Genomic DNA, 12,527 nt, shown 5'->3' on the forward strand with positions numbered 1-12,527 from the left:
TAATTGCTTGTAAGAGGGTCATCTGGGTCTCCTTCCAGCTCTCCTGAAATACCATTAACTTATTTCTGTGAAAGTTCAAAGATGTGTTTAAATTGCTGCATTGTGAAATATTCAATAGTATATTTTTCTGCAAGGGTTTATTATAACTTGGAAAACTTTTGCTTTGAATTACCTGTCAAAATGTGAAGTGTGGATAGATTTTTCCAGGTTATGTTTTCTTATTATTTGTTAAACCCCTGGGAAATAAAGCTGCAGTACGAGTTCTGTGTATTTCCCACACTATTTCTTCAGCTATTTTTAGCTTGTTAGATGTAGTGTTACATAAGGGAAAATACTTTATGATTCACTGATCTGAAAAGAGCAGCTCTGTCTCAAAACATGTGTTGGTGTTCTGCACCACACACTGTGCCTACACTTTCTTTCCCACTGTTGACTAACAGTCTTGGTTCTGTTGGTGCACAGGAGTCTGCAGGGTTTCTGGAATGTTTTAGTCTGTGTTCGGTAATGTTGGTTTATGCCTGATACATGGAAAGTTAGGCTCCTGTGAGGTTAGCTTTGAATTCAGTGGTATTTTAAACTATATTTTTAATACTTCAATGAAGCTCCAGCTTCAAACAGTTAAAATGTTTTAGTAAACAGTTCTGTGAATCAGGTTATTGGCAATAAGCTGAGAGGAACCGTTTCAAATTTAAACCATATGGAAAATTATATTTGGAAATTTGTACACATATACAGTGTTAATTTGTGTCCTTGGCTATGATTTTTAGCAGGATGAAACTGGAGGCTTGATTGTGTTACCATACCAATAGATAGTACTTTTACCCCATCTAGATTGTTTAAAGTATATTTTAACTGTCTTGGATGTGTGGCTTAAAATTTATTTCTGTCTTCAATCATTCTTGAAAATGTCCCATATGTCACTGAAGATTTGCTCATGCTCTTTGAAAAACTGGTTTCTTGCAGTCATAGGGAGAACTGAAGCAGCACACTGTGTTGCCAGGCAGTGGTGTGGGGCATGACAGTGCATGGGGTTGGACCAGGCTTTTTAAGGTCTTTAAGAGCCAGGTAATTCCTCAGCAAAAACATACCATGGGTTCATGCCTCTGGGCACTAAATGTAGGTGGACACAGAGCTGGAGAATTCCTGATACCTGGTGCTACCTTGTACAGATGTATTTCTGGTGTTAAGGAAACTTCCCAGTCTGACCATTCCCAAGACTCTTGCAGTCACTCTTCCACCACCAGCAACTTTTAACTCCTGGGACTGAAGACCCTTTGCAACAGCAGCTCCAGTGAGCCAAGGAGTGCCCTGCTTGACTCTCTGCACTTCCCACTCTCACAGGCAGACCAGCTTTCCTCATCAGTTCGACCCCAGGTTTCCCATGGGAGTCTCACATGTCTTGTTCCACAAAGCCCTTTGTTCCTGGCACAGTAACACAGAAAAAGTTTGAGCTGGTGCCTCCAAGGAGCAGCCCCAACAAAAGACTCCTGGGCTTTTATCCCCTCACAGTCCAAGTTCATGCAAGTCTTGGCTCTTCCTCCCTAGCCCTCAGCTCTTGCAGTGTCTGAGCACCTGGCTGGGCCACAGGTCCAGTGCCCTTTGTTATGCACAGGGTCAGCATTTCCCAGCCTCTTCCCCAGCCTCCCTTCAGGGAGCTCAATCAGCTGCTGCACTGAATGGATTCCTCATCTTCTTTGCATCTGGAGAAGGCCTCATGTCCTAAAGCTCTTTTGCTTTTCTGTCCAGGCTATGTACTGTAAATAGGCTGTGATTTCAGACAGTTGTGTTAATTTGCTGCAGGTTACTCTAGTGACCACCGCTGGGAGAAGTGGAAGATGGAAATTCAGCCTGTTTGACTCTTGGTTTAGGAGTCAACCATAGGCTACTTCTCTCTTCCTCTTCTCCTAGTTGTAATGACTTAAAAAAGCTATATGGCTTTATAAGTGAGTAAGGATGAGTGGGACATTTCCTGACCATTACAAGGAAATTATCTTAGGGAAAGACAAATTGATTTCTGTGAATGCTGAGATGTAGAGAAGATGGAATGCAGCTCTCTTCCATTCCTTTAGAAAGATTATGATAGTCATGGAAATTGAGCTGTAATTTGCTGAAGATGGGTATGATGCAAGGGTCAGATTAGACAGCAGGAGCTCAGTGAAGGTCACTGGTGACAGCTTTTCTAGGGAAAGATCTCCGTTTATCCAAACATTGTCCTCATGGCACTGGATCACAGTATTGCTCTTCACTGGTTTGTAGATCCCAGCCTCTGACAGATGTGGTGCATCTGTTTTGAAGAACTCACTAAACTGTGGGTTGCAAGTCCTGTGCTGCTTGTAGGTCAACAGTGTGTGCTACTCAGGGTGCTGGAGTACAGTGTAGGTCATCAGTCACAAGCTGGAATTTCGAGCTGCAACCCCTCATGACTTGCTAGTCTCATTGAAAGCTTAAGCTAAAAATCTGTGAGGATAAGGGCTTGAATTCCTTCTTTTTTTAAAAAAAAAAAAATCCCTCTTCCTTGACCTGTAAGGTCTTACCAGATGTGCATGTGGCTGTGATAACTGGTAAGCCCTCTGGCTAAGTGATGGGAGAGCTGCTGTGGGGTCTTGTGCCTTAACAGCTCCTGGATTTGGTGGAGCTTCAGGCAGGCTCCAGGTGTGCACCATCCAAGACTCAGAAGGCTGAGTGATTGTATAAAATGAGGATCTCTAGGAGAACTTGGGATGTTGCATTATTGCCTGTGGACTCACCTGTGGGCTGCTGATACCTTTGGAGCTCAAAATGCACTGTTAAATTTTGGAGTATGAGCTGAAGAACAGGTCTGTCTGACTTGCTTTCTAGGTTGCTGCGTTTTACATATGGACCTTCATTTCCTCCATTCAAAATTCCCGATGAAGATGCTGGTCTGATTCCTCTTGAAATGGATAATGAGTGTGTTGCACAAACATGGTTTCGCTTTTTACATATGCTGAGGTATTGTAATTACAGCCATCCATTGTTCCTGTTCTTGCATCAGCTCTATGCCTTTACATGACAAATGAAACATTTCTCTGGAGATTGAGAAGATTAAGCACCTAAATAGAATAAAATGAGAGACTTTCACCAGTGCCATTCAGCAGCTCAGGGAATGCCATGAGTGGTTCAACTTTGAACTCTGACTTTTTCAAAATGTAAACTTGTTCAGTTAATTAAAAACTATTTTAGCTATTTGGCATTTTGGAGGATCTGAAAAACAAGAGTTCTATAGAATTTTGTTTCTCTGAGATAACAAACAGGAAAAGCTGAAAATAGTTCTGGGAGATGCACATGACTTCCATTTATTCTCCAGGTTAATGGAGAATTTTATTTATTTTTAAAATGTGTGTTAATATTTATGAAAACATTTATACAGCTCATTTTACCACACATATTAATCTTTTTAAATGCACAGTTGAAGCAAATGCTATGGTTTTTTTTAAAGACTTTTGGACTTGACATTACAGTAATGCTCTCAATGGCCAGAATATTAAACAATTGATACAAAATACTATTTAACAGTTAAAGCTAAATAAACATTAGACTGTTTAAGATTTACTTCTTAACTAACTAAAAAACCCTCTTTCTTCATTTGTAGTACTAATGTCACAACTACTGTGTTCTTCAAATTTGGAGTTTACAAATTTGCTGTTTCAGGATTTGAGTCAGTCAGTAAAAATTGCCCAAACTTTTATAATCTACTTCCCTTCTTGTCACTGGTTGACAATATTTAATTTGCTGCTTACCTTTCTAGAATAACTTTAACAATATAAGAAACTCTTAACTGGGTTCAAAAGACCTCATAAGTAATTAATATAACTGCCATAACTAGTCTAACAAATGTGTACTCTCGTTTGTTTTATTTTACTAAAATTGTTCAGTGTTTGGCTAATGTTTGAAATGAAGACAGTTATATACTGCTAAACCAGGAGGTGAAAATTGCCTTCCTGTGAGGGAGTAACAGCTAAAATGTATTGATATTGGATGCTGGTTTGTGGTGTTACTTAAATGCCTTAAACTATTGCATCTTCAAGTGTTTTTAAAATCTTAACAGCTGTTATTAAACTGACTAACATATATTTTGCTCTTTTTGTGTGCAGTAATCCTGTGGATTTGAGTAACCCAGCCATTATTAGCTCTACCCCCAAATTTCAGGAGCAGTTTCTGAATGTGAGTGGGATGACTCAAGAACTGAATCAGTACCCCTGCCTTAAACATCTTCCTCAAATATTCTTTCGTGCCATGCGTGGAATCAGCTGTTTAGTGGATGCATTCCTAGGTAATGCTTTTCTCTTACCCATGGATAGCTATAAATATTAACTTAATCATTATTTTATTCTCTTTTAATCTGCTTTCTCTATAAATACAGCAGCAACAATTTATCATTTGCAAGTATATCTGGGAATTGATGAGGAGACTTCAGATCACTTCTAAAAAAATCTGTACACACAATAGAAGCATTTGAATGCATGATGTTGTAGATGGCCTTAGTTTCAAATGCAGAACAAATAAATAGATCAGAAATATAAAATAAGAACTAGGAATCTCTTTCCCAAACAAGGCTTCTTTTCCCTTTCCATCTAATCACCAATGCAAGTGCTATGCTTTAGCATGTTCTAGGCACTCACCACAGTGTTTCTAATCTTTGTGGCAGCTGCTGTGTGCTTGTTTTATAAAGTGTTGAATTTGGACTGTCACTTTCAGATCTTTGTGAGAGTTCCCCTTAGTTTATGATTAGTGGGTGACTACTACTGCTGAGTAAAAAAAGTCGTGTTTCTTTGTGTCTGCTGGTAACCTAGTAGCTCTGGCTGGTTGGTTTGAAGTAACAGGATGGAGTACCTGAAATTTAAAGCATTGTATTTAGTATGCTTCAGACTTGCTGAAAGTTCTTCAAGTATACCTGCTATTGTAAACTTGGAAGAGCTGCTTGTCTCCAGCTGCTTCTCTGCTTAAATGTGTGCAAACAGATGGTATCTGCCATAAGCATGAGCTGATGTGAGACTGCACAAGAATCAAGTAGATGCATACAAAATATTAGGAAAAAACCTGCCAGTGGAACGAGACCATCAGCCTGGAGAAGAGCAGGTTCTAGGGACACAAGGGCAGGGTTAGACTGGATATTGGGAAGAAATTCTTCCCTGTGAGGGTTGGTGAGGTTCTGGTACATGTTACCCAGAGAAGCTGTGACTACCCCTGGATCCCTGGAAGTGTCCAAGGTCAGGTTGGACTGGACTTGGAAGAATGTGGTCTAGTGGAAGGTGTCCCTGCCCATGGCTGGGGATGGAATGGAGAGTCTTTAAGGTCCCTTTGAACCCAAACTATTCTGTGGCTTTATGAATCAGGTACTTAAGACTTCTGAAGATCTTGTAGCAAGATAAAACACCCAGAACGATAATAGCTCACCTGGAGTGCAGAGACAAGGCATAGGGGCACGGGAGATTTCTTAGTGAAATTAAATTCAGGCTGTATGTATGGATTGGAAGAGTGTTCTCAGGCAGACTTGAGAGCTGCAGAAAGCTCTTCAGTGAAGGCTGATGGGAGAGCTCATTACCTTCTGTCACAAGTGCTAAAACATTGGGTTTTATCTTGCTCTCCCCAGTACCTATGTGATGTGTTTGGCAAAATAGTGCATCATCTTTCCCAGCCAAATGTACTGAAACAATAGGTTTCATAATGCATACACTGCCTGGGGTGTAACACTGATGATTTAGCAGGAGCAAATTGTTCTGTAATGTGTTATGAAAAGTACATGGGTGCTTTAATTAACAGGGTAAAAAAAAGAAATCTATGTCAAATTCTCAAGCACACTGCAGTTCTCCACTTCATTTTTCAAATAGGGCATGAGGGTGTTAGAATGCATTAAAATGGGCAAAAGTGGTGTTTGTCACTTCAAGTTTTGCAGATGTTGAGTTGCTTCTGATTCTGATGGGGGAGAGCTCTGTACACCATTAATTTCCCTGAAGCTGGATAAAAACTGGTCTAATGTCCTGCTGCTGCCAGAAAAATAGCTTGCTCTGCTTTCTTACTCTTATCTTGTGTACTGCCTTAGTATTTGACTGTTCAGCAGCTGATTCAGCTTAAACTAAGCAGAAAGCTGTGTGGTGGATGGGTTTCATCTTAATTTAGTGAGCTAAGGTGGCTTTAAGGGCCAGACATCTTAGAGAAGTCTCAGAAAAAGTTGTGGGAGTTATGATTGGGAAAGAAAGGCAAAGGTGAGAGGCATCTGAATTTTGGCAGAAATGAGCTGTGAAATTGTCTTTGGCAAGTGAACCTTGCGCCTTTCCCTCTGCCTGCTTCTAGACTGGTTCCTTCTATTTGCCATTTCCCACAGCCTTAAGGTGTGAGGTCCTTTGGTTTTTTTAAATCAATTGCTTATCTGATGTAATTACTGTTTTCATTTGCTTACGCATTTATTTTTGCTAATAGTAAAATGGGGAGAGGTGTTTTTGTAGCTACTGCTGTTTTGGGGGACAGGGGGAGGCATGGATATTGACCAAAGGCTCTAATGCTTACTAATGGCCTACTCTGTGTGAGCCCATGGAATTCCTGCTGAAAGCCTGCTTTATTCCTGGCCTTACAGGCATTTCCCGACCCCGCTCAGACAGTGCACCACCCACGCCAGTGAACAGGCTGAGCATGCCCCAGAACACTGCTACCAACACCACTCCACCCCACAACCGGAGGCATCGGGCAGTGACTGTGAACAAAGTGACAATGAAAACCAGTACTGTAAGATTTCATACTCTGTATTTGAGTAGCTGACTGTTTGGATAATTTCCTCAGTTAGAGGAAGTAATTTCCTTGATTCTAGGAGCTGATCTGTTCTTCTGTTCAAACAGGTAACTACTGCACATGCTTCAAAAGTGCAGCACCAACCCTCCTCTCCTTCTCCACTCTCTAGCCCAAACCAGACAAGCTCTGAGCCTCGGCCACTTCCAGCTCCTCGCAGGCCAAAGGTTAACAGCATCTTGAACCTCTTTGGATCATGGTTATTTGATGCAGCATTTGTTCACTGTAAACTTCATAATGGAATAAACAGAGACAGCAGCATGACTGGTAAATATTACAAAATATATATATATATATATATATGTACACCTTATTCCTTGTTTTATTGACATTTCCTACCTGTAAGATTAACACATGCATAATCCAAAAAAAGTAAAATCTGAAGTGCTCTGTGGTAGTTAATTCCTTGATCTGAGCCAGCATCTGCTATTACCTGAGCAGCTGTTTGGGGATTTCAAAGTTTAATAGAAGCCCACTTTTTACTATTAAAGACTCTCTTGCTCTAACAAGCATGGCACTTCCAATTATGATACTGGGGAAAATGCTGTTATGTGGAGGAAATCATATGGTAGGAGTCCATTTCTTAGTTTGAAATCTGCTTCAGTTCTATAATTAATAGCAACTATTTATATCGACTCTTTAATATTTGAAAAATCGTCCTGCCTTGTTCCACATAGTGCACAAAGTGATACTTGTTTTCTAGAGTGTTATGAAAACACTCTTAAAAAGTTCTTAAAATAGCTAGTGAAGTTGCTGCCTATCAGTTATGGTTGCTGTGTGTTTCCTTTAATGACTTGATATCTTCATTCTTCAGCCCTTAACTGCCAAACTTATTTTTGTCTCCTGTGCTTTGCTCAGCTGCAGAGGTTAGATGTTTTGAGATATAGCAGAATTAGTGCTCTGCTCAGAGAAGCTTTTTAGCTCTCTTCTTACTTTTGTTGATAATATTCAGAAAAGACTAATCTTTCTCACTCCTTGCATTTACTGTTCCTGGTGTATTTTGAATATCTGCTAACTATTCCAAGAGATCTATCAATCAGTCAGTAACTCACTGTCCGAAGAAAAATAGGGGAAAGACATTTGTTGTACAAGTTGGATGTGTAGTGGGACTTGACAGCAGCAGTTAAACTTCCTTGTTTATTGTGTCAAGTTCCTGTGTGAAAGCTTAGTATTTGGGATCTTCTAAAGGTGTTTTTAGGTATGTATCACATTGTTTTTGGAAGTGTTCTTTGTGAGGTTCTGTGGTAGGAGTTTGGAATCTCTTTGTAAAAGGCCTATGACTCATGACTAGGGAAAGAGCTGAGTTTAGGAAGGAGCAAGGCATCCTTGCCTTGTGTATTCAGTTGCATATGCATTTAATGTATTACTACATTTTGTGCTTTTCAGATTGATTAGATCATTTTAATTTTAACATAACCTGTTTCTTGAGTGATTTCAATGAAATGCTTGACCTGTAAAGGAAGGATGTCAGCTGAGATGGTGCTTACGCAAAAGCGTAAGCTGTAAACATTCTGTGTTGTTAAGAGGGCAGAAGTACACAGTCATCCAAAATCAAAAGGTTTAACTTCCTTGAAGGTGTTCCAGGGCCTTCTGTTCATATTTGCAATGTCTTAAATCACCTAATAGCAATCAGAAAATTGTAGTGTTACTAGCCTTACAGGAATATTTACTGGCTTTCTGAAAATTAGAGGCAGCTGTTTGGAATTGAGTTAATTCTGTTCCTCTTCTGTGCTCTTCCAAGCTGTCTGTTGCAAGACCAGTCTCAGCACAACGCATGATCTGCTGTGTATTAGCAGCAGTGGTGCTAAGACAATGATGTTGGTGGACTCCCAGGAACCTGGCTGTGTCATGTCCTGCTTTTTTAGCAATTTGGAAGACAGAATTAACTTACAGGAATTTAGTCAAGTGTTTGCTGCCCTTGCAGGTTTCTCTCTCCTCTTCTGTCATGTGGCACAAGTCTCAGTGAGAATCCCTACAATGTGATTACCAAAGAGAGATTAATGAGCTCAGTGCAGTGCCTACCAGGGGCCCTGTGGATGAGCTGTGGTCTCAATTCTAGTTCAGAATTTAGTTTGGTTCTTTTAAATAACTCCTGCTGACACACACAGCCAAACACATTGTCCTTGTCCCATCTTACAGTGCACCTTTTCCATGAGCTCTAGGAAATAAAGAGCACATGGTCAAGGCTGATGTGAATGAGAACCCCTCTACCTTGCCTTTTTATCTTGTCCTGGGATCTCATGTTTTACCACTGGAACTCTCCAGAAAGGAAGTAATGAAAAATGATGGGTGGAAAAAATGTCAAGTTTTTTGTAAGTCTTGAGGTGAAAGACTGTCTAAATGGATAGAAGGGTAACTGAGCTTTAGTCTACATGACCCTGCTTTGCAGGGGAGGGCTGACTATCTCCAGAGGCCCCTTCAGCCTCAGCTTTCCTGATTCTGTCAGGTTAACTGCTGCCTCATGGATTTTCAATTTTCTTTCATCTCATGGGTGAATTTCTTGTACCAACTCTTAATTGGAAAACTGTAGGTATTCCATGTTTGTGGTTGTTCTGGTTTTGTCTGTCTTTGGGAAGAGAGAATTGTTCTCTCTCAAGATTAGCTGGAAGTCATCTGTATACACTTGGCTGCTGGTAAAGCAGTTGTCCTCTTTGCTCTTTGAGCCCTGTCCTTCAATGTAATCTTGTCCTTGTTTGGATTCTGAAGCAGAGCAATGATCTTGCCATCATTGGCATGATGCTTTTGGGCCTTGAGTGTCCTTATCAGGTTTTGGTTTCTGCACACAGACTTTAATTGGTGAAGCTTTATGGTGGGCAGCTGATAAACATCACTGTGTTGTGGTGAGAAAGTAAAAATGTCCTGTTGGAACATGCACAGGTGGTTTGAAAGCAGCTGGATCTTGCTGGCATAGTTGTTAGATGGGTATGTGGCATTTATGTAGCTGATAGTGTGGGATAAATAGATCTCTATGACAGATAACACCTTCATAGGAAATTGGCTACAGAGCCTGTATGAGGTTAACCAAAGAATGACAGCTTGGGGTGTGTGTATCTGTGCTAGGGCAGATTCAGTGGCAGGATGTGTTTCAGACAGGCTTGGCCATACAGTGCATACCTACTGTCCTCAGCCTCTGAGAATTTGGAGAAGCTCAGCAGCACCTTGTGCCATCATTTCAGCAACTGAATCTTTCAATCTGATGGGCTTATTCTCAATCCTTGTACCTAAAGGGGGCTGGCTCTGCAGTTTATAGCAGCTGAAGGAGACACTTCAGGGGTTTGTTGGTATTGCCCAGGGGCTGTTGGCAGTGGAGGAGCCTTGAGGTACATCATTATCCTCACCTTTTCTGTCCCTACTGTCATTAATGTCCCATAGAATGTTTCTGGGGCTCTAGAAGCTAATTCTAAGCAGCCCTGTCTGGGGTTGTAGTGAGTGCTGCTGAGGGGCTTTTTAACAGGTATGACCCTGCCTGTTCAAAGAAGTAGCTCTCCCCAGCTGATGGGTAGTGCCTGGCTGCTGGAATTCTTACTCTCTTCTTTCTCTGGATGTTGTTTGAGGTGTTAATGTTTCTGGGAGTGTTCTACTTTTTGTTTCTGCTTTGGAAGATTGTTAATGAAGCTGGTGGTCAGGGGAGGCATGCTCAGGTATTCTGGTTGTTAGCAATTTGGCTTAGAGAAATGGGAGCTGTAATCCTGTTGGGAGCTCCTGGTTTGGAAGCAGGAATACTGCTGTGAGGAGATCGCAGGTAAGTAACTTTCCCCCTGCAAAACCCAGTTCAGAGGAGCCTTAGGATAACCTGGTTTATGCTCCATGTGCACTGTGACATGGGGACAGGTCTGTGAGCTGAGAATGGTTTGTACATTCTGTTAAAGAACTGGTGTATGTTGATATGAACAGCTCTAAATTTTAGTCGTATTTTGTAACTTTTTGTTCATTGTTTTGCATGGTACTTTCAAAACCATAATTTTGGACCTGTATGCCAGTTTCCTATGTGTTTAACGAGCTTGCTGTATCATAAAGCTTTTAATCTATTTTTTAAAAAGCTAAAAGCTTCTTAACTTATATTACAATTTCACCATCTTAAAAGTATTTTATAACTACTGCTGTCCTTTGATTTGTTTCCATTTTATTTCTATTATCTTGCAGCATCTTTTATCCAAATTCTTCTTTCTTATAAATCTTGTAAGTAGGAACCAGTAGCTTTTCCTTAATTGCGGTCATGCTTTTTTTTTTTCCATAATCCCATGTTTTATTTGTAAATTCATTCTCATTGTCTCTTGTAGCTTTTGCACTTTTACTTGAAAAAGACAAGTAATTTTTTTTGTGTGTGTTTTTGAATGGGGAGGATTGTTGGCAAAAGCAAATTAATCTGCCTGAATCAGTCCCATCTTTTCTGTATTTTAGTCTGTGATCATGTCATGAATTTCAGGACTTTGCACTAACCATGTTTTTTTTACTTAAAGCTTATTTTACAGACCTAGTGTTTGATTTGTATGCATTGTGCATGTAGTGTTTTTTTCCAACTACAGTATATTGCTGGATAGCTTATTTAGGACAAAAAATGGCTCATGGGAAGATGCATAAAGATTTGTACTTATTTGCTACTTAACATCAATGAAAATTTGAGGTAAACGTTGGTTAAATGATAAATTTGAGAACAAAAAATTAGGAGTAGGCACTTGTCATTAAGACATTTCCTTTAAAACAAAACAAAAAAGCATCCTATCTGTAAATTATCAGGTATTCCAGCTGCTAAAGTGTTAATATGCCTTTGTTAGCAAGGCTGACTTTGAACCTGCAGTTCCCCAGTGTCCCAGAGCTGAGACAGAAGTTGCTTTCTTTTGCTGGTAGCAACACATAGGTGTGATTATGGGAGCACACATTATCTGCTGTTTGCTTTTGTAGTTTATAAAAGTTTTGGAAATCCATCTAATCTTAGCTAAAAACAAGAACACACTCTTTAAGATGTTAGCAATCCTAGAGCAAAGCTGTCCAAGGAAGAGGAAAAAAAATTGAAAAAAAATTCACATTGAGTGCAGTATATATTTTGTTTTGGTAGCAATCCTGGAAGAAAGCATGGAGTCGACAGAGCGAGTGGTCTTGTATCCAAACAATGCTGACGTGTGAAAGAGAGACCAGAAATCTCTCCAGGAAGACTTGAATTGGATTGGAGTGGTGTGGACTGGCAGAACTGGCCTGTGGGGAGGGAGCACACAGCTGGGCAGAACCAGGTTAGGACCCTCTGAGAGGGTCATGGAGCTTCCTGTAGGATAGGGAGCAGGAGACAGCCAGGCCATGGTAGCTGCTGTTTGGAGGCTCTTATTTGACAGGTTTAGTGATCACATGAGGAGAGAGGGACCAAATTAGGAGAATGGGATTCCACAATCTTCCCTTTCTCATACGGGACCTTAACATTTTTTGATTGTTTTTTTAGTAACTATGTTTGTACAACAAAACTGGATCAAAGCTGCTTGGTATTCAGGGCAGCATGAGATGAGTTGGCTGGCTGGAAGTTAAGCACTTCCTTGGAGGTCAATAGTAATAGCACCATCAAATTTTTTTGTTTGTTTTTTTAAGGGAGCAAGGGAAAGTGGCATTTCATTTTTGTGGGGACAAGAGCCAGGTGAGGCAGATCCTTGCCCTTTCAGAGAGGGTAGGAAGCTAGTGTTGGATATAAGTGCTCTCTTCCCAGCAAAAAGTTGGGACAGCCTCCAGGATATGAAGGTCAG

The 12,527-nt window shown here is 40.5% G+C and overlaps 1 protein-coding gene across 6 annotated transcripts in view; it reads left to right on the top strand.

The window, feature by feature from the left end:
• RALGAPB (Ral GTPase activating protein non-catalytic subunit beta) overlaps positions 1-12,527 on the top strand; it is a 63,822-nt gene that overhangs the window by 14,363 nt on the left and 36,932 nt on the right. For 4 of the 6 annotated variants that reach the window (XM_015647561.3, XM_015647557.2, XM_015647558.2 and 1 more), the window contains exons 6-10: positions 2,839-2,970; positions 4,113-4,291; positions 6,593-6,741; positions 6,852-7,068; positions 10,945-10,980. In XM_015647561.3, the coding sequence (XP_015503047.1) occupies positions 2,839-2,970; positions 4,113-4,291; positions 6,593-6,741; positions 6,852-7,068; positions 10,945-10,980 (713 nt within the window). The remainder of the gene's footprint in view (positions 1-2,838; positions 2,971-4,112; positions 4,292-6,592; positions 6,742-6,851; positions 7,069-10,944; positions 10,981-12,527) is intronic. The other 2 variants (XM_015647559.3, XM_015647560.3) reach the window with 1 other exon arrangement.

The sequence above is a fragment of the Parus major genome, chromosome 20 (genome assembly GCF_001522545.3).
Source record: "Parus major isolate Abel chromosome 20, Parus_major1.1, whole genome shotgun sequence".
Classification (NCBI taxonomy): Eukaryota; Metazoa; Chordata; class Aves; order Passeriformes; family Paridae; genus Parus; species Parus major.